The sequence below is a fragment of the Notolepis coatsorum genome (genome assembly GCF_963971535.1).
Source record: "Notolepis coatsorum genome assembly, chromosome: 6".
Classification (NCBI taxonomy): domain Eukaryota; kingdom Metazoa; phylum Chordata; class Actinopteri; order Aulopiformes; family Paralepididae; genus Notolepis; species Notolepis coatsorum.
Genome location: NC_140170.1, coordinates 86,151,511 through 86,173,890, shown reverse-complemented (window position 1 = coordinate 86,173,890; position 22,380 = coordinate 86,151,511). Strand labels below are relative to the sequence as shown.

The 22,380-nt window shown below is 44.6% G+C and overlaps 1 protein-coding gene across 3 annotated transcripts; it reads right to left on the bottom strand.

Moving 5' to 3' along the window:
* Positions 1-6,273: 6,273 nt before the first annotated feature.
* On the bottom strand, positions 6,274-21,421 carry ddi2 (DNA-damage inducible protein 2). 3 transcript variants are annotated; one of them, XM_084316986.1, is made up of 10 exons: positions 21,037-21,421; positions 20,228-20,357; positions 19,228-19,554; positions 18,990-19,116; positions 17,456-17,583; positions 16,152-16,280; positions 15,890-15,993; positions 10,790-10,982; positions 9,280-9,331; positions 8,797-8,933 (listed from the first exon to the last, which is right to left on the bottom strand). In XM_084316986.1, the coding sequence occupies exons 1-9, from the start codon at positions 21,172-21,174 to the stop codon at positions 9,321-9,323; spliced, it is 1,287 nt and encodes a 428-aa protein (XP_084173112.1). In that variant the 5' UTR covers positions 21,175-21,421; the 3' UTR covers positions 8,797-8,933; positions 9,280-9,320. The 3 variants fall into 3 exon arrangements, with proteins under 3 accessions (XP_084173111.1, XP_084173112.1, XP_084173113.1); XM_084316987.1 differs by lacking the exon at positions 8,797-8,933 and adding an exon at positions 8,944-9,036; XM_084316985.1 differs by lacking the exons at positions 15,890-15,993; positions 16,152-16,280; positions 17,456-17,583; ... (2 more) ...; positions 20,228-20,357; positions 21,037-21,421 and having other exon boundaries at positions 6,274-9,036; positions 10,790-10,927.
* Between the last annotated feature and the right edge of the window lie 959 nt (positions 21,422-22,380).

Genomic DNA, 22,380 nt, shown 5'->3' with positions numbered 1-22,380 from the left:
GGGGGGGGGGGCGCTTCATGTCTGAAGGAGTCGACTGAAGGCTTCTTGTCATCTGCAAAAGCATGCAATTGGTCCACTGATGGATACATCTTGATATTTGTCTAGTCTAGTGTGTTCATTAGATGGGTGAAATCTTCTTTCAGTGCCTCTGTGCCCGTTTTCGTAGGCAGTTAGACTCTGGTATGCGTGCCATTAGCGTTAGCCACGCTTCTAGGCTTCTTTTCTTTTGGAAAGATTTTTTTTATTAGACTAAGAGGTTGGCAGTCGACCTTTCGACCGATTAGTCGACTAATAGGAGTCAGCCTGACCCAATTGTTCAGTCGACTAATAGGAGTCAGCCTGACCCAATTGTTCAGTTCCCACCACTACAACAGCATAGACGGATGTGAGCTAAATACAACACTCTGTAATTAATAGATATCATATCAGTCACCTTGTGAACAGCCTCAATTGCCTCTTTGAGACATAATATTGAATCAGAGTCTGGTTCAGTCAGTCTCAGGATGCTCTGCAATGACAGCAAACGTGCCAATTAGAAATGTATGAATTATTATATATACACATAGGAACAATAAAGGGGTTATAGTAGCATCCCTTAAATTTTTACGCAATAAAATCTGATACAAATTTCAAAGGAAAATAAATGATAGTGAAAAGATGAACAAAAACCACGAGATGAAAGTATATCCGAGAGGCCGACCTCCATGACGATCTTAAGACGAGTGATCCTCTGTAAAGGAAGGACCAGGAAGGACTTGAGCCCCTGCCTCTGACACACCGGGTCCATCTCAAGTTTCTTCACTGCAAGTACAAATCCTTTGTTCTCCTGTCTGAAAAGAGTGAAAACCAAACATGACTGACTTCTAGGTACCGTGTGTTTTAAAGGGTAACCACTCTTTTCAACATGGAGGCAACGCGGGAGGTGGGTCATGACGAGCCACAGTATGAAACGTTGGGGAATTGCTTATTAGATGTAACAAGTGTATAACGGTGTCTTTAACAGACTCTTGGGTCCCGTGTCAAGCGTTTGTTAATAACATGCTTTGTATGCATGTAATCCCCGAAACCCTTTGGAGTGGCAAAAAAAGAAGTGCTGCAGAGGGCCCTACTGACCTGTGGGTGGGCCCTACCATGTCTTGTGGGTGGGCCCTACCATGTCCTGTGGGTGGGCCCTACCATGTCTTGTGGGTGGGCCCTACCATGTCCTGTGGGTGGGCCCTACCATGGGCAGCAATGTTTCGGGAACAGACTTACAGCAGTTGGCTGATGAGAGCCTCTTGGAACATCATGTTGGTCACGTACGGCACGTAGAGAGAGTGGAACGTGGGACAATGTTGAAGCACAATGTCTCCGACCTGAGAGATCACCACACACTGTCCCAGTCGCACCTCTAGGTCCATAAGAAACCTGAAGGTACCAGAACAGCCACTCATTATACAATAAAAAGCCTGCATCAACATGAATGACAACGGAGGTGTTCTCACTTCCCACTGGCCGTCATTACGTCTCGGAGGTTGGAGAACAGGATGTGATGCTCCATGCGAGACAGCTTCTCTCTGAGTCTCTTTGATGCGTAGAAATGTTCGACAGCGACCCCGATGCTCCTCAGGTAGGAGGCCTCAGAGCCAATCATCTCAAACATGGCCTGCAGGAGGACAGGAGGGACGAGTCAATGTCTTCTCTCAGCCACATCGTCAACACCTTCATTATAGACCACTGGTGCAACACCTTCATTATAGACCACTGGTGCAGGTGTCATTGGAGATCGTATGAGCCCATACACGTTTCTGGTTCCTATACCAAGGTTATGGTTTTTCACGTTTTCAATATTCAGATTCAATTGGTTCGACAGTTTTCTTGCTTTAGTCTTTGTTGTATTTTGAATACTCAACATAACACTATCAAAAGCCTAAAAACTAAATTCATGCCAATTTTATTTCAGTTAGTTGAGGTGGCAAAGACTTTATGTTCAGTCTACAAGATTGTGAACAACCTAGGCCCCTACAATAGTACCCACTAGAATACAATAGTACCCACCTCCTGCAAGCGGATCTCTCTGGCGGTCAGTGTGTTGAGCAGGCCATGCTCCTTCACCTCGGGCAGGTCTTGCCAAAGGGTCCAGGGGGACACCGAGCAGGCTGGAGGAGAGGTCACGAACAGCTTGAGAAAGCGCTGCGGTCGAAAAGGAGTATAGCCAACCCCAATATGGTTGCAAGAGGTGGGCAGGAGTGAGGACTGCAGACCCGGCAGACACTGGGATCTCACCAGTTCAGACGGAGGACTCTGGCTCACCCGGAGAAAGTCCGCTTTCACAGACTGCAGACAATAGTCCTGGTACAAAGGGACTGCAGGGAATGAAGAATAATTGACGCAATTCACACAGTGGCCATTTTGCTCTTATGCAATTTCTCAAGTTGATTCCTTTCCACCCTGTTCCCAACTTGGGTATATATTGGGGAACCAAGGACAACCATCGCACTTGGGAACAGGGTGGAAAGGAATCTCAACCCAAGCATGACATTAGAGAAAATGGCCACCGTGTGGATACAGTCAATTGGGGAACCAAGAATAACCCTCTCAACACTATACTATTTAAATTCACTTCCATAAACACAAGGCAGCCATTACCAGATGCCTTGAGAAAAGGGGAGCAGTATCCCAGTGATACTTACATGCTTGAATGTACTTTGACTGAAATAATGCAGCAAATGCAGCAGGTAATTTGTCTTCAGTTGAATCCGTTTGCCTGGATTATGGCACAGGTATGAATCATTTAGTTTCATAATTAGTTTTTCCAAGGAACACATTTATGTATAATTTCAACAATAGACTTCCTTGAATCTGTGGAACATTATTTATTCCCCCCCTCCTACCCAACCTCCTCCAATGTAGTTTCTTCGTAAAATATATATACTCTTTTTTAGACTCTTTTCTGTGTATCACAAACAGTACTGTATTTGTAAATCTGGTATGTCATAAATGTATAGATGTAGCAGTACTGTCCTTCTGTATGTCATATGATGAATTGAAAATGGGGGACCCTGATGTAAACAAGACGAAAGTCTCTCTGGTCTGCATCCCCTTAAAAAGTGTGTATTGAGCTGTACTGTACCCATTCTGCAATCTGTTAATACACTTTTCAATCAATCAATTTGCTAAATTAGTCCAAATCTAATCTTTCCTGCACATCTTTCTTTGGTTGTATTGAATGTGCCATTTCTGGTGGGTGTAACGCACACAAAAACCCTTTACAAACTGGGACATCATATTAGGTAAGCAGTGTTCCCACCTCCAAAAAGTTAATTGATGAATCAAAGTGCGTGTCCCATTGTGACATCAATGAGTAGAGGCAGGTCTGAACCGTTTGTTTAGGCTTGTTCCATCTTCAGACGTGAACCCTTGGCCAAACAGCAAGGAGCAGGCCTGTGTGTCATTTCTCGCAGCGCCTAAATAACATCAGATTGCCAAATCCATACAAAGACTAGTCCTAATATAAATAAAACGTATAATGTCCCCCTTTCATACCCTTCATTGTGTTCATCTTCATCTGCTGGTAGTAAGGAGTCTGCCTCCCTCTCACTCAGACCAGGGATAGAGAACGGCTTGAGCAGAGTCATTCCTTCGAAACCCCACGCACACGACAAAGCAAAGGTCTTGAGGGCTGAAGCCAGGTCTTTTGGACCACTGGAAACAGGGGGAAATAACACCGTCACCAACCCAGAGACTTAAGATGTAACAATATTCAGCAGTGCACCATGTATATAGTTACATACCTGACTCTGAGCTGGTTCAGATGACTGTTGCCTTTACCCTCAGGGAACCCAGCACTCTGTGCGTCATTTTGCAGGGAAGCCTCATCAGGAGGACAAAACCGCTCTGATATTTCTTCTATTAAATGATTCTCAGGAAGGCCCATTCCAAAGCTTCCACAGGCCCCATGCTCATCTCCTCTGGGTGAATCTCCTTGGATATCAAGCTGAGCCATAGTGTCCTCCATCTGGCTTGGGGCTACTACCGCTGTCGCACCAAGCTCACCACCAGCGCCCAGTAGTGATGTGGTTTTCTGGTGGTGTGTTCTCCACCTCCCTACCACAAAATCATTCACCTGCTACAGGACAACCCAAACTTAATTGGTCTCTGTTGGGTGTGGGTTGATCATCAGCACTAGCCTCCAACACCCTCTTGACATTGCAATTACAAGAACTAGTGACAGGTGTGCACATTTAGGTGCTGACCGCATGCTCAGAATTGGCTTAACACTGTCATTTGCATACTCGGTTATAAATCAAAATGCCATTGCTGCTTTCTTTCTAGGGGAGCGCCACCCTAAGAATTAAATTATGTTATTTCCATGGCCTAGGAAAGTGCAATTCATATTTGTGAATATGAAATACTCTCTCCCAAAGCCAGAAAGCAGAGAAGTCAACTCAAAAGTTGTGATGTCATCAGGTATTAAAGGGACACTTCACCAAAAACAATGCTGATTTATTTTGCACATTTCACTAACAGTTTTTGCACACGTTCATTTAGTTATGAAGTAAATTAGTTTGAATATGGTCACCATTGTTGTCATCCGGGACATTGAATACTTGTGTTGTGTTAATTACAGCTCCATAAAATTATGTAGATGAAATACCTTGTAGGGACTGATACCGTAAGCTGTAATTAACACAACACAAGAAATGACTGTCAAACTAGATTAATGTGTGCAAAACAGTTTTGGGATGTGTGCCAAATAAATATTTTTTAAGTCTGGAGCTGCTCCACTGATAATGGGTTTTCAGACGCACAGAATATTTGTTTTAGTTTTTATACCCATGAGCTTTATTCTATAGTAGTGTTCTCAATTCTGAAAGAGTAACCATATGCACACAACATGCCCCTGGGTGCTTTCAGTGTCATCTATACAATCTTTCCCAATTCGTCTCTAGAGCAGCTTCAGACTTTATACCACATATATCACAAGTTAAGACTTTTAGAACTCTAGTTTTTGGATTCAGCAGTTTTATATTATTATTCCTATTTTTAACCATCTTAGAGAAACACTCCACCATTATGGGAAATGTGCTTACCGACAAAAAGATAGATATACATTTCCTCCATACGTTCAGTAAAAACCTATCCAGGTGCAAGCTAGCCTAGCACAGCACAAATTAATCTAAGCGGATACGGACCAGCTAGCCTAGCTGTTGGCCAGAAACAACTCTCCCGGAGTTCCGATCTTCTCGCCAGACTCTGGAGAAGGTAAGCACACTTCCCATCATGTTGGCATGTTCCTTTAATTAAGAGTAAGACCATAGAAATAACATGTATGAAATCTCATTCAGGAACTCCATTGATTTGAATTACCAGTGGCCATGTTAGATCATCACTTGAATGTTCAGTTAACAATTCCATCCCACAAGTGATAGCACACCTGAAAGGGTTAAAGAAACACACCAACCAACATTATGGGAAATGCACATACCGTCTTCTCCCCACAAGAAGACAGATACCAATTTCCTCTCTATGCATTCAGTAGAAAGCTATCCGGCTGCAAGCTAGTCTAGCACAGCACAAATCAATGGAAGCGGATATGGACCACTAGCCTAGCCTAATCCGCTTCCATTGATTTGTGCTAAATTAGACTAGCTTGCAGCCAGCTAGCTTTCTACTGAACGCACAGGAAATTGGTATCCATCTTCTTGTCCGACTCTGGAGAAGACTGTAAAGTGCATTTCCCATAATGTTGGCGTTGACTATTTTAAATATTCTTAAGATAAAGGAATAGTACAAACAAAATGACACATTGGCAAAACATAGCTTTAATCACACATTAAGTCAGCATTCATTCATAGGAAATATACCAATCACACGCAGAATACAAAGAACTGTTTCACTTTATTTGCAATTTTAAATTGAATACAAGATAAAAGTAAATAATTCAACCTGCCTGAATATTGTTGGTTTATGACCCAGATGATGCCATTTATAAAAAGAAAAAAAAATATTTAATGACAAATCATTGTTGACAGCAGGGTCAATCTTTTTAACCAGATATAGCCAAATACAGATATGGGTGATTAAGTTATTGACATGTATGATGAAGCTGAACTGGTAACACAACATAAAAAAAATAAGGTAGGATGTCATCTGAACGGCAGCGACCAACAGCTCTCTAACCTATGCATCAAAGCTCTCCAGACATGTGAGATGATGATTTATATATATATATATATATATATGTTTTTATATATATATATATATATATATATATATATATATATATATATATATATATAAAAACATCTATTATTACATCATGTAAATGCCAACGATCAAGTATCAGAAGTTCAGAACACATTCTCCCAGCACACTAGATGTTTGGTGCGGTGATATAAAACAGATTAAAAAGTGGTTGTTGAGGCTCTGCTCGTCGTGCCTTCTACGCAGGCTTATTAAGACAGAACTGCAACCTTTCCACTTATTAGGAGAAAAGGCTGTTTTGTTAAGTCGTCAGCACGTGATCGAAAGCACCAATCACAAAATACTTCAGCAGTGTCCACACAGTCATTTTACTGTATCGGGTTGCTTGACTTTGGCAAAGTACTAATTCTCAAATGTCCGCATTCACGTGGAATTCTCTGCAGCTCAGCAGACAAATGGCCAGTGAGTCAAATAGACCTGTATCAAGCCCCGCCCTCATTCCCTGATCCTCCAACTCACAACTTTGTTTGTCCGAGCCGAGGGAAGCAACCGCTGTGATTGGAGGATTGAGAAAAGAGGGCGGGGTTTGAGATAGGTGAATTGGACCCAGGAACAGCCTAGGAGGTTCCAACTTTATCATCATTACTCTCCATAATCTGTACACTACACACACAAGAATAAGCACCTTTACTAAGGTCTGCAACTTATCACTTGGGAAATGACATCATAGGTGGGTTGTTCAATAATAACAATAATAATAATAATCACAATATGGCGTGGGGTCTGGATGAGGGGCCAAAAAAAACAAAGATAAAAGAAGGTAATCTACCAAACCGAATCTCCAAAATCCCATGAGACAGATGGGCACCCACAACATCTACATGCAAACACACCTCGCACCTCTGCTTTAATCCAGGGAAATAATACCAGTTCTCCTTTACGGTTAGTTTTTCTTTTGTTAGCGTGTGGTGGTCTGTTGTAAACCGAGAGATGGCGCTTCCCTGTAGCACGTAAGTAGAACTGAGACAAGATGCTGAAAGGGCAGACTGGGAGGGGGGGGGCAGGCTGGGAGGGAAATGGGGGATGGGCGATCTAGGAGGGCACAGTGATACTGCGGGCGAGGAGCGCCAACAGGGCCAGCTCCACGATGCCGTGGGCCTGCTCCAGCGCCTCCGCCGCCTCCCTGGCGGAAAAGCCAGACGCCTGGATCCTCCGAACGTGCTCGGCTGGAAACTGTTCCGTAAAGGGGTGTGGAGCAGAGGGCGAAGGCGCCGGGGACGATGCGGTGGGCCGGGGAGCCTGAGCGAGAGGAGGGAGAGCGGGGAGCGAGATGCCAGAGTCCTCCACGGGGGAGCCCACAGCCAGTGACAGAGGGCTCTGCAGGGGGGCTTGGGGTCGAAGGCCCAGAGTGTCCGGGGTGCCGGTGCCAGAGGCTCTTCCGTCCGCGATCCCTCTCCCCTGCTGCCCCTCGGGGGGCTCTCTGAACTCCAGGTCCTCCGTGGGAGCGGAGACACCTGGGCACTGCGGCTGTGGTTCCCGTCCCTCCGTGGCCTCTGCCTGCTGACGCAGCTCTGGGCCAGAGGGACCAGGGGGGACGCACTCAGATGGTCCCTTGGCGAGTACAACAGGGAGGTTGGCTGTGGCATCGCTGGGTTGTGCACAGACTGTAATGGCAGTAGTAGAGGGAGCGGGTGGGGTGTTCTCCGGCATCGCGGTGGGCTCCGGGCCGGGGTTGCCGTCCAGTCCGTCAGCGTCCTGCCTGAAGGGGTGCGGGGAGCAGGAGGCGCTGCGGTCCTGCGACAGGGCGCGGCTGTTGGACACCAGCAAGGCGTGAAGCTCCAGCAGAGCCGCCGCCAGGGAGGGGATGCTGTTGGTCCGAGAGCAGCGCTCGCCCTCGGGCTGGTCCCTTTCGGACGACACCGCGGAGCTCTGGACTTCAGTGGGGGACTCCATCTCCGCGGAGCAGGGTTCGGGCTCCACGATGGCGTCCCCCGGCGGAGCGTGGTCAGCGGGACAAGAGCCAAGGTCAAGGGACAAGGGGTTGGTGGCTGCGTGCTGAAGCGGATGATGATCCTGGCTCTGTAGGCCGGGATCCTTCTGACGGGCGTGCTGAGCGCCGGTCGTCCCGTCGTCGTCCTCCTGCTCCATGGGCTGAACCGGCTCCTTGCTGTGTGGGAGCAAAGGGCCGATCACCGCCCCCTCCGCCTCGCCACTCATATCCACGTTAGGTACCTTACCCTCTGGATGTCCTGCGGCAGCCTTCTCTGTAGCCTGTGTGTACGTGACGGGCAGGTTGTCCGCTGAGGGACACCCCTCTGGTTCGTCACCCATATCTGCGGCGGGCAGCGCCTCGCCCCGCGGATCTCCTTGGGTCGGAGAGCCAATCACGGCCCGTTCCGTAGCAGGTGTGTATGCGGGCGGTTCTTTCGACAAGGGAGAGGGGGACAAGGCGGAGCTGTTGGGGGAAGGGAGAATGCGAGGGGGAACCTGAGGGGCCACGGGGGTTGTGTCCTCTGCTTGGGACGAAGGCCCAGGAAGGCCCTGGAAGCCAGGATGGCCCCGACACTGGCCCGGTGTTGGGGCCTGGCGCATGGCGCCCGGGGCAGACGTGGAGCGGTCCAGGGCCAGACTCTGGGGCCGGCCAGAAGAGAGGCCTTGGGAGGTGGAGGGGGAGGAGGATGGGGACAGTTGTTGGTTGAATGGGAATGGTGGGGATTTCGGTGAGGTAGTTTGTCGATCTGCAGTGTCTGTTGTGATGAGAAAATACACGCGAGAGTTAGAGAGCCGTGTTTGAATCCTGCTATGGACCACTATGGTGCAAAACATGCCGTTTATCGTCCATGCCAGCTTCTGAAATGAAATACGATATTGAAACACTGAAGATCTTGACAAATCATCGATCAGGTACACTTTAACTTTAACTACATCTTCTCTATACGCTCTCTCGTTCGTCTGCTTCTTTTACAATCTCTTATCATATCCTTTCAAAAAGCACCAATTAACAGAGAATGGCGGCAACATATTGAAGCGGAAACAAAAAGGAAATGGTGATGGTGACTTAGCGTTGATTCTCTCTTGTGGATTCTGCAGTACCTGGTTGGTCGGGCCCTCTCCAGCAGTCTCCCCCAAATGCATCAGTGCTGTCCTGCTCAGCGTGTTAGGTCACACACCGCACACATCATGCAAAGGGGACGCAGAGAGTTAGCACTCACACACACAAAAGCATGCGCCACACACGGTCAACCTCCCCACACGGAGTGGTGAAAAGTGTCAGCCAAAAGAACTACTATGACCTACGACCTGTGATCTGAAGGAGAGAGGTCAGCTAGCCAGCTACGCCAGGCCGTCATTGTGAATAAGAATTTGTTTTTAATTGAACTGCCTGGTTAAATAATAAATAAAGGTTTGGCTCCAAGGGACTTCAGTGGAATCTCGTATAGGGATGGGTACCGAATTCGGTACTTTTGAGGTACCGAACCGAAACACGTCGGTACTACAGAGTATTTTTTTTTCACTTTTTTTTTTTCATGTCAACGTTCACACGCACAATATATGCTTACCTAGGATTTGACTTGATTCAACAACAAAGCAGTCGGAGCAATGACAAGCCGAAAACTGTCGAAATTGTAGTTATTTGAAGTTTGGATTTTTTTTTTACGACTGAGGTAGGTAAATTAAATTTCTTGAGACTAAAGTACCGAAAAAAGGTACCGTTGGGTACCGGTATCGATTCACAGGTACCGGTACCGGTATCGGTTCAAATGTGAAAGGTACCCATCCCTAATCACGTAATGTTACACCAAACATATCCTCGCGTGGACACATACTCACAATCTATTGTGAGCGAGTTTCATTGACCAGAGTAGCAGCAATGCAGAGATAATAATAATATAATGCAGTTATTTATAGGCATTTACAAACTTCCCTAAAAGAACTTATATAATATTTCCTTATATTCAACAAAACTCAGCCTTTTGTTTGAATGCCCCAGCTTCTGGGAATGATCTTCAACTCATGTAAAAATAAAAATCAATAATTATACTGGACAATTTAAAAACATGATTACAAACCTCCCTGCTTCAGTTTGTAACTAATTCATTTTGATCTTTCTTTTTCCCCTCATCTGTGTTTTTGTCATGTATTCAATGTCTAAGGATCTAAACATATTTTCTTTGTCTTTATTTTGTGTTTTTACCTGTTTTGATATGCCTGTAATCTCGACAGTGATGGCAATGAGGGAAACCTCAACATCTCTTCGAGAAAAAATGACTGTTTGAAATTAAATAAAATGGCCGGAGAGCAGGCCTCAAGTTGCATGACCTCACGTGATTCTAGCGCTTACAGTAACACACGGTGCTGAGGTGATGACATGAAGTGATCATGGGACTGAGAAATTCAAATGACTGCAGAAACAGGAGTACCGAGTAAGAAGCTAAAGAAAACAATGAAACATGCAAATGTAATTTTCTTTGGTCGAGCTAAAGAAATAAAATAAAATAAGAAATGTCCACTGGAAAACAGGCTAAATGTGCAGAGCTTAGAGAACAATCACAAGAAACCCCCCACCCCTCTCTCTCTCTCCGTGGGTAAAACTCCTTCTTACCGCTTTCCTGTACAGATCTCTGAAGAGCCTCGGCTAGTTCTCTGTCGGCTATCTCGTCTGCAGGGGCGTCCTCACGCCCCTCCGGCCCGTACGCCAGCCGGGCACACTCGGGCAGCTCCGCCTCGGGCAGGAAGCGGGTTATGGTGCCTGTCGTGGCGATGAGGAGCGCGCTCGTCTTTAGATCGATGGAACACTGAGAGAGAGAGAGGGTGAGAGAGAGAGAGAGAGAGAGAAAGCACAGAAAAGAGATAATAATAATAATGCAGGACCTGTTCAGAGGTCTTTAACACTTTGGTCGCCAGGCTTATATTCTTAATATACCATCCTCCGCCAGCTCTATTTGTCTATGGGGATGTTTACCTTCTTTGCAGGGCTATAACTTTTTAAATTGTATTGCTAAATTGACATTACTATGGCCCATTCAACGTCAAGTATCTATTGTTCAGGGTGTAGCAACGTTATACTTTTTCATTCACATATTCATACTAAAATACGGTCTAAAGTATAAGTATGTTTTTATCGTTTTCTGCAGCTTTCTCCAGAACGTGATTTATAGCCCCAAATGCATTATATTGATGATCAAATACAGTTTGATAGGAATCTGCGCGAGATAAAAAATGTCAAATGGACGTGCTTCTAGAAGTTACTACTGATCATCTGATGTTGACCGGATGGGGGGGGGTCGTTTATAATTCCGTGGCCAACGTTAGATGATTCATCTAGTGTGGGTGATATGATCATTAGAGCAGTTAGTATCGAACACGTTAAAAAATAACGCTGAATCTTACCGTAGCTTCCTCATAGCGTTGGGCGATGAGCGTGGAACAGAAATATTCCTATTATGGGATGTAGAAATATGCGATCCATTTCCAGGTTGTATAATAGTATATACGTCCAAATCATGTTGTTTATCGAGTTATTGGTAACGGATTGCTATCCGTTGTGTCTAGCTCGAGTCCTGGGACTATTACCGAGTGATCGGACCGAATTGGAATGAGCACCAGCTTCCATTTCCTGTTTCCGCTCTGGGCGATCCGCCGATCGGCCACCAGATGGCGCTCTTGAACCGTTGGAGAGTTGAGAGGGGATCAACAGTAGATCTCAAGTCTCCGGGGGAGAAATATGATTTCGATCACAGATTTTTGAAATATTGATATCAAAGACGTGGTACGGCGTCTTTGGCAGAATGAGCATGGCGGGGAATAACGTGGTACAGCGTTTTTGGCGACCATAGTGTTAATTGGCATGTAATTATCCTCAATGTTTAGTGGTTAGCACACACCGGAACACACACGCATGCATTGAATTTGTAGGATCGCCGATGCGATTAGTCTCTGCGATTAACCCATCCTGTCGTCCTTCCCCCCAAGGGCAGCCGGGTGCAGACAGGCGTCGGCCGCGCCCGGGGACCAAACCAAGTGCTCCTGCCCGTCTTCGTCAAGGACGTCACAGCGTTAGCGATCTGTTGTTGTGCATGTTTTTCCATTGGGTTTATCTTATCGGGGGGAAACCCTTGCGAGCACGGGGAGAACATGCAAACTCCACACAGAAAGGCCCGGGAGATACCCCACCTGGGTACCTGGCATCATGGAAACCTGGTCCCCAAGCGGGAATTGAACCCTGGACCTTCTTGCTGTGAGGCGACAGTGTTAACCACTACACCACCGATGTGAGAACATCTCAGTCCCATAATGAGAAAATTTCACGCCTATAATGAGAACATCTCAGTCCTATAATGAGAACATCTCAAGCCTATAATGAGAACATCTCAAGCCTATAATGGGAACATCTTAGGTCTATAATGGGAACATCTTAGGTCTATAATGAGAACATTTCAGGTCTATAATGAGAACATTTCAGTCGTATAATGACAACATCTCAGGTCTATAATGGGAACATCTCAGGTCTATAATGACAACATCTCAGGCCTATAATGGGGAACATCTCAGGTCTATAATGACATCTCAGGCCTATAATGAGAACATCTCAGGTCTATAATGGGAACATCACAGGTCTATAATGAGAACATCTCAGGTCTATAATGACAACATCTCAGGCCTATAATGGGGAACATCTCAGGTCTATAATGAGAACATCTCAGGTCTATAATGACAACATCTCAGGTCTATAATGACAACATCTCAGACCTATAATGAGAACATCTCAGGTCTATAATGACAACATCTCAGGTCTATAATGACAACATCTCAGGTCTATAATGAGAACATTTCAGGTCTATAGTGAGAACATTTCAGTCGTATAATGACAACATCTCAGGTCTATAATGGGAACATCTCAGGTCTATAATGACAACATCTCAGGCCTATAATGACAACATCTCAGGCCTATAATGGGGAACATCTCAGGTCTATAATGACAACATCTCAGGCCTATAATGAGAACATCTCAGGTCTATAATGGGAACATCACAGGTCTATAATGAGAACATCTCAGGTCTATAATGACAACATCTCAGGCCTATAATGGGGAACATCTCAGGTCTATAATGAGAACATCTCAGGTCTATAATGACAACATCTCAGGTCTATAATGACAACATCTCAGGTCTATAATGACAACATCTCAGGCCTATAATGAGAACATCTCAGGTCTATAATGAGAACATCTCAGGACTATAATGAGAACATCTCAAGCCTATAATGAGAACATCTCAGGACTATAATGAGGTGAACATCTCAGACCTATAATGAGGTTAAAGCAGTGCTTCTCAAACTTTTTCTGTCAGGCCCCCCTTTGGCGGACCAAAATATTTTGGGCCCCCCCCCTCGCCCCAACAAAATAGTCATGAAATGGGCCATGTTTAAATTTATTGAAATAACACCAATATCGTGACCTTTCAAATTGGCCCTATATTTTGTTTTCAGAGCTGTCATGGATGAAAAGCCAGCTTCACACAGATATGTGGTGCTGAATGGTATCAACACCTTAACTGCTGCATCATGAGATACTTGGTGGGCCATGAGATGAGATACTTGGTACTCAGCACCACACTCTGAAACTAGCTCTCTAGGTGGTATCAGATGAGATTTCAAAGAGTTCTTCCAAGAGTTTGGATGGAGATGTGTCAGGAAGCTTTGTCTCAATGTTGTCTGTAAAGTTTTTTTTTATCCAGAGTAACTTGGCGATTCTTTTCTGTGTTTTATTAAATAATGATTTTCAGGTTTTGAGAAATGGTATTTTCATGGAGAACAGTGCAGCTGCAACAGATAGCACTTTAGTGATAATTTTCTGTAATACAATTTTTTTTTTTAATAAATCTCAAGGCCCCCCCTGTCATGCCTCTGCGCGCACCCCACTTTGAGAAACACTGGGTTAAAGGGTAATTCCTGTATTGTTTCATGTGATGTTCAGATGGTTCATTTGATTGAGAGTAGTCCAAGCACCAGGTGAAACTGGAACAGGTATTGTGGTTCTCCAGTAATCGAACAGGTATTGTGGTTCTCCAGTAATCTAACAGGTATTGTGGTTCTCCAGTAATCAAACAGGTATTGTGGTTCTCCAGTAATTGCTACACAAACATCAGCTACATTTAGCCTACGCTAAATGCTACATTAATGGGAGTCATTGGGGCAATCATATAACATTGTCCATAATTTTTTTTTTTTTTTTTTTTTTACTTCATTTTTTAGCGTCAAGTATGACCGACAGATGTAGGGTGAAACGGGAGAGAGAGCAGGGGAAGACATTCGGCAAATGACGGTGAGTCCGGGAATCGAACTCGGAGTCAACCAGGTCCGTGACGCAGCACGGTATTCCGCGACGCAGCGCGGTACATGGTGTGCTACTGGAGCACCCCTGTCCATAATTCTTAGCTATAATTGTGTCAGATCAACTTGAACCAACAACACTGATTTACACTAAATAGAGGATAATTTGACCAAAACCATGACATGATATTTGTTTTGTTTTTATGTTGTTTTATTGATTATTCTTGTTTGATTTGTATACCGGTATGTTTGTATCCAGACCCCAGGAAGAATAATCGCTGCTGAGGCAGTGACTAATGGGGATCTGAAATAAAGAAATAAAGAAATAAAGGTCCCGATTGCCCCAAAGACTCTAGCTGAGGTTGGTCATGTGATCACCAGAGAACCAAACCACACATTTCAGTTTCACCTGCAGTTTGCCCCTCTCATGCCCCTCTCTGCCACCACTCTAAGCCTATGGAGATGTTCACCTTCTTTGCAGGGCTATAACTTTTTAAATTGTATTGCTAAATTGACATTACTATGGCCCATTCAACATCGATTATCTATCGTTCAGGATGTAGGAACGTTATACTTTTTCATTCATAGATTCTTCCAAAAATACCTTCTAGAATATAAGTATGTTTTTATCGTTTTCTGCAGTAATTCATAGAATGTGAGTTATAGGCATAAACGCATATATAGATTATCAACTGCTGTTTATTGCCGATACGCACTATATTAAAAAATTCAACTGTACATGATCGTATACGTTATGACTCATCATGCGCGGATGAACGGGGGGGGGTCGTTTATAATTCCGTGATCGTCAGTAAATGCTCTATGTAGTATGGGTGATATATTGATCAGATCGGTTTGCAGTGAAAAGAATAAACAATCAAGCTGAAAGTAACGTTACTGTCCTCTTACCGTTCGCCGATGAGACTGGAGGAAAAAGATCCCACTTATTTGACGTCGATCTACTAGATCCATTTCCGGTTTGTATGGCGCAATAAATGCCCAAATCATATTGATTATTGAGTTATGGCAGCGATCCATATGCACGCCAGTGTTTGTCTGTAGTCCCGCAACGATATGTGATTGCCGGATGGATTTCCCAGATGCACCGATGGTCACTTCCGGTTGTAACTCGCCCGATCATCCACCAGGCGGCGGTATTGAGGCGTTGCACTATTGTGCAGGGTCCCACTGTATCACCAGAGGCTGGGTGGCGGAATTATGAATGCCATGGCGAAAAAATGAAATATGATCTCAATATCGCTGTACAGCGTGGTTTGGCAGAATTCGCATGGCCGGCAAACACGCTGAACAGCGATTTTGGCGGTGGATGTGTTAATGCACGCCGGGTTGGAATGAAACAGGGTCCTCATACCTGATGTCTCTTCAGCATGTCTAGTCCTAGAAGCATGTCCATCGGCTGGTCCTCCAGGATGGAGAAGGAACAAGGCAGGAAGTCCCCCTCTATCTGTACCTGGGCTGGATCAGTCGAACACAAAGCAAAACCCTTTCAGGTGCACCGACACATCAAGTAGAACCGAGAGGTGGTTAACGCCCCCCCCCCCCCCCCCCCAGCATCTGGCCGTGTCTCGTGTCGTTCGGTGTGTGCGAGATAACTTGAAGAACCAGACACCCACCCAAATGAACTCTGCCGATGATTTTCTGGGTGCCGACACCCTTGGCGATGCCGGCCCAGCGGCGGTCCACTAGACGCATGATGTTACAGCGCTCGGCACACGCCTGGCTCATTATCGTCATCTGGGCACCTGGGGGGGGGGGGTGTAAGAGGAGCCACCAGAAGAGAACAGTGGAGAGGGAACTAATGAGGACACATGGCTCACAGACAGTACAGATCGATGTGGAAGACCGACATGACAGATCAACGATATAAGGTAAAGATATTCCTTCTACTCTGTGAGAGAGCTCCAATGGTTTCGGAAGAAATGATGACGTTTGAAAATGTTCACAATGCCGCTAGTCAGCGTTTCCACACTGGTTCAAGCAGGGACAAGATACACAATAAATATTACAGCCGGCAGTGGAGAGGACTGTGTGCGCAAGACGAGACAAAATCAATCCGTTAATGCTTCAGTTTGGGAAATGCATTTGGCCTGTGCGATATCGCCACACATAACTCTATGTACGGGAAACACTGCATGTGTGATGAGCTCATTGAATGTGGGAAGTCACAAAGATCAGCATGGATGAATGACAACCTGGTGACAAACCAGTGAACAAAACCAAGTGGTTTTGTCAATATTGACTTATTGTCTGTGATCAAAAGCAAGGAGCTTCACACAAAGCAGGCACACCTATAAAATAGAAGCCCTCTCAGCTGTATAGTGGGTTTGTGTAAAATGTTTCCCCCCTTAAGGTATAGTGTAAATGTGAAATTAACCTTAGGTGATGTTGCAATGATGTCAATCAATCAATCACTATAGTGTCTGAATATATGAAAATAGCATTATATCTGTAAGCAATATTGGCCAATAACATCCAGCTTCTTCCCCCAGGCCATCAGAACACTTAATACTGATTTATCCATATACAAGCACACATGAACAGTGAACACACACCCTACATACTGTACATAATACACTACAAAAAGGTCACTTTAAAAAAACTACTTTTTGCAATAATCCGAACCCACTGTATAATTTGTATATTATTACCTTTTATGTTTAACATTGTATTTTATTCTTATTACTTTATTTATTTGTATTCTTGCACAATCAAGGTGGGCATGGCCACCTACATTTCACTGCATGTCTTGCGTGTGTGTGTGTATGTGACAAATAAAATAATGAATCTCTTGAAACATCCATACACTGATATTCAGGCAGAAGGCCCACGGAGCAACACGACACAAACACCAGCTTCACTGTTTCCTGAGGAGAAAAGTCGATGCGGCGAAGAACAGGACTGTTAACTATTTCATTACCCGAGTCAACAAACGCTTTCACAGGACAGCCGTTAACTATGCAGTTGATGTAGAGCATCACCACCTGCCCAAAGCTCTCGGGGGCCTCCTCCATTGCAATGGTCATGTTTTCTTCTACGTTGTGCTGCCTGAAATAGACACAGACAAGGTTCTCGTCAAGGAGCACGTCTCTGACTCATGTTGCCTCACAGTGGGAAACCACCCGGTTGCCCAATATTACATTTCAACTTGAAAGTGAAACAAAACAAAAGTATCTCCTCTAACAAAACACTCTTATTCACTACCATGATGTGGCATTACACACTGATGAGGATAATCAATGATGTGGCCCTGGTGAGGGTAATCACATACTGGTGAGGGTAATCACATACTGGTGAGGGTAATCAATGATGTGGCACTGGTGAGGGTAATCAATGATGTGGCAATGGTGAGGGTAATCACATACTGGTGAGGGTAATCACATACTGGTGAGGGTAATCACATACTGGTGAGGGTAATCAATGATGTGGCCCTGGTGAGGGTAATCACATACTGGTGAGGGTAATCAATGATGTGGCCCTGGTGAGGGTAATCACATACTGGTGAGGGTAATCAATGATGTGGCCCTGGTGAGGGCAATCACATACTGGTGAGGGTAATCACATACTGGTGAGGGTAATCAATGATGTGGCAATGGTGAGGTAATCAATGATGTGGCACTGGTGAGGGTAATCAATGATGTGGCACGCTGTCACACTGGTGAGGGTAATCAAACTGGCTATGCCGCCTTAGACTAGTTAAGAAATATAAGGATATTTTAATCACTGCCATCTAGGTTATTCAGCAGAGAAAATTACACAGGAATCTGATTGTGTCAAGCGTTCTAAGGCGGTGCCAATGAGTGGGGCAGAGGAATTTACATTAATGAATCATAAATCTGGTCAGATATTTAAAAAAAACGTTTTGAACAATGGAGAAATGAAAAAGTGACATACATTATGTCCATTCATGCAGTCAGTACTGCAACTGGGCAATGAGTAGTACCATGTTGTTAAAGAGAGAATCCACCCAAAAAAGGAATTCACATTGTGCTATTCCAATTCTCTTGGGACAGTTAAATCAATATCTATAAACACAGGGACAACGGTCTCCCTAAGCTGGAAATCAGAACTTGAATTTGTGATGTCATCAAGCTACACTTTTTTGGAGTTGGCCCATTGACACTGAAACCAACTTTGAGGGTCCAAATATTTTTTGTTTGAGCTATTACACCCAAGTAAGATGTATTTAAATGCAGGGCTTACAGCTATGAATCCGAAAATGTACCCATGTTCCAGTAGAATCACCATGGATACGGTCATGGTGGCCCAGGAGTCACCGTCTACAGGAGCGGCTCCAGCATTAGTCTCTGGATGACATCATCACTAGAGGCTCGTCTCTCTGGTGTTTGAGGAGACTTGTTCCTCTTCACAAATGTGAAACCGAGCCGTACTACTATTATAGAAACAGATTTGAGATTAACTTAGTCTACCGACAAGTGTTAAGAGCGCTTCACCTAATGTCCTCCTCAATCTTGGCCTGAGCATCCAAGTCAAAGGGATCAGCGGTCAGTAACCGGATCCTCTCCTGCTCCCTGCGGGCTCGATCCTGCTGCTGCTCCAGCAGCACTTTGGTGAAGCGCTCTGTGGGAAACAGTCAAAGACACGGCCTCAGAACGGACTACTTCCCAAGTCTACACCAACCATATATCTGTATTCTGTATGATATCATATGTCCAATTATATTTTCTTCACCTAGGTCGCCACTCAGCAGGGCCTCAGCCAGTGGCGGGTTGCGCTCCTTGAGGAGCGACAGCTCATGTGGATTGGCCAACAGCATCTGCTGGAGCAAGGCGGGGTCGTCCATGCCCTGCGGGGAGGAGCCAGAGCCCGAGCCCGAGCCGGAAGTGGAAGCGGCGCCCGAGCCGCGGAGGGTGAGAGGCGCTGGCGGCGGCGGAGAGCGCTGCTGCTCGACCTGGGGCTGTGGGGCCTGCGACGGCTGAGGCCTCGTAGCGGGTCGTTGGCTGGTCGATGAAGACGTGCCGGGGACCGCGATGGAACTAAAGTCAATACGGGGCAAACCTACAGGAGCAGGGGAGGAAGAGAGCGGAAAGTGTTCATCATTATCCAATAATCATCCCAGAGCACTAAGGGAGGCACCGATATCACTCATTCAGAGTACTAAACGTTCAGTATCGTTGATGAGTATCGATCCAATCAATCACTTTTCCTGACCAGTCCAGTATAGACTTCCACCACCAGTTTGTGGGCCATTGGACAAATATGCTAAGAGATAATAATAATAATACTTATTATTATTATTATTATTATTATTATTATTATTATTATTATTATTATTATTATTATTATTATTATTATTATTATTATTATTATAATAATAATAATACATTTGCCTCCATTAGAGAGATCTAACATGCTTCTATGTGTTAGAAATGCAGCAAATCTAATCCCTTTGCTTTGATCTCTATAATATATCCAAATCCAATACCACCTGTATCAGTGCATCCCTACAGAGTACAATATCAGTGCATCCCTACAGAGTACAGTATCAGTGCATCCCTACAGAGTACAGTATCAGTGCATCCATACAGAGTACAGTATCAGTGCATCCCTACAGAGTACAGTATCAGTACATCCCTACCCTCCCTACCAGAGGTCACATTAGTACACTTCTCCGTTCAGCTCTAAGTTGACAACAGATTTAAAATAAAAAAAAAAAACAGTCTATTTTTACCAGGGAATGCTGATTGAGTTTGTGGTGGTCTTCTGTCTGCCTGTCGGAGAACCACCACGTCCCCATCCTTCAGCCCATAGGTCCCCATGGCACGGGTCGGGTCTTTCAAGAGCTGATCTACATATGAGACCTGGGGTGGGAAACAAAAAAAGTACATGTTCGATGTGCCTGTCCCATTATTAGATTACCCAAATTCAAGTAATTTGATTAGCTTGAAGTTAGATAATGCTATATGCTGATCTACAACTCTTGTATTTAGCAAGCAACCAGCCGCATAAATCTAGGGAGCTGACATGACAAGTTGACAACTGAATCTACTGCGGAAGACGTAACGTTAATAACAGTTAGGTGAGATAATTAACCATAGTTCTCAAGCTCGGGCTTTGATTGATTGATTGAAAACGTTATTAACAGATTGCAGAATGGGTACAATACAGTACAGCTCAATATGAAGACCAGAGAAATACTTTCGTCTTGTTTACATCAGGGTCCCCCATTTTCAATTCATCATAACATAATAGACAGTACTGCTACATCTATACATTTATGACATACCATATGCAAATACAGTACTGTTTGTGATACAATGTCTAACAGTAGGCCCATAATAACTAGATAGCAGCCAACGTTAGTGGCGTTGGGTATTATTAGCTATGACTGTTGTTGTTGTTGATGCGTGCAATTTCGCAACAACACCCCGAGATGTCAAAACAGCCTCTCTGTCTGATCCGTGCTGCTGGCTACAGTCACGTTAGCCTCCTGCTAGCTCTCACTACAGCTAGCCAGCAGATCTATGCTATAAGCCTTACCTCAATCTCCCCGGCTGGGATTCCCGATTCTACTTCACAAAGTGCTACAAAGTCTCTGAGTTCGAGCTCTGGAGACACATCGAGGGCGAAAGTGGTTTCTGGCCGCTCCCTCGGTGCGCAGAACACGGTCACCAGCATCGCTTCTCTGGGGCAGGATTACTGGACGAGCCCGGCGCTGTGCTGCTAGCTAATGTCGTTTCTCCTGCTCTCACTACAACAGTTCGTCGTGTGTCACCAAATAAATGCTATTTTTTGCTTTGACCTAAGATGAAGTTGTGGAAAAACCTCACCGAAGTGAAACCGATATTATTCCTGAACAATCAACTCATTTAAACTTTGCGAGAGTCAGACAGCTTATTGACAACAACTAAAAGCAACTAGCACCACTGGGATGATGCCGTATCTCGAATTGTATTTTCGACATGCCGTATGACGTGTCTAACGTCGCCCTCTACTGGCCAATTGGTGTTATGTCCCCACTTATTTCATTATAATATATTTATAAATCTTTATTTCAAACTGTCAGTATACACAGACAGCATTAAAAGAACAGTCGAAATCAAATCACATGCACAAAATAAATGTCAAACAGAAAAAGACGAGAGGGGGGGGGGGGGTGAGGAGGGGACATGGTGAGGTGGTACAGCAATTGAGAAATAGATTTAAAAAAGAAAGAAAACTAGTGTCTACAGGTCCTGTAGTGTGGTGTTAGAAAGGCAGAGCACCTCTTTATAACAGATATATTCCTCCCCATCTTTGCAAGAGAATCTACATGCCTCATTGCAGTTGGGTTACTCTTTCTGCCTGTGACATAATTTAAGGTACTCCATCATGCTTTATATTATTTATCATAATACAATTTATTTTTTATTTTATTTCCGTTTTTGTCACTAGTTGTACTATTGTACCCATTCTGCAATCTGTTAATAAAGTTTTCAATCAATCAATCAGTTCCTTCTTTTACAACATGTCTGCTGCCATTCAGATGTGCGGCTGCACTTACTTGCCACATCTTTTCACTTTCATCTGTTTCAACCATGTGTTGTACTTTCAACTCCTCATCAATCCACAGGGCTCAGTTTCCTGACAGGTGCTATACTTATCAATAACCGAAAGCAACAGTTTCATAAATACATCAAGTGTAGCACCCCCTCTTCACTCACACCAGACCAACCAAATTGTAACATCATCCACAGACGAGTCACAGTGAAATCCCTAGCATGATCCTTTAAACACTATTTTAGGCCCAGCCTTTGGAACTCTGGCTTTATCATCATTATGATGCTCGCTAAATGCAATGGGAACAGATGCAGCTTTGGAGCAAAGTCCTACAGTGTTGGTATC

What these genes read in the sequence shown, in the direction of transcription:
- ddi2 (XM_084316985.1), bottom strand. Translation starts at nt 9,321, where the DNA reads ATGCATTTGGGGGAGACTGCTGGAGAGGGCCCGACCAACCAG. An exon ending in GAGAGGGCCCGACCAACCAG is followed by an intron (nt 9,037 to 9,279) that starts GTACTGCAGAAT and finishes ATTTCATTTCAG; the next exon opens with AAGCTGGCATGGACGATAAA.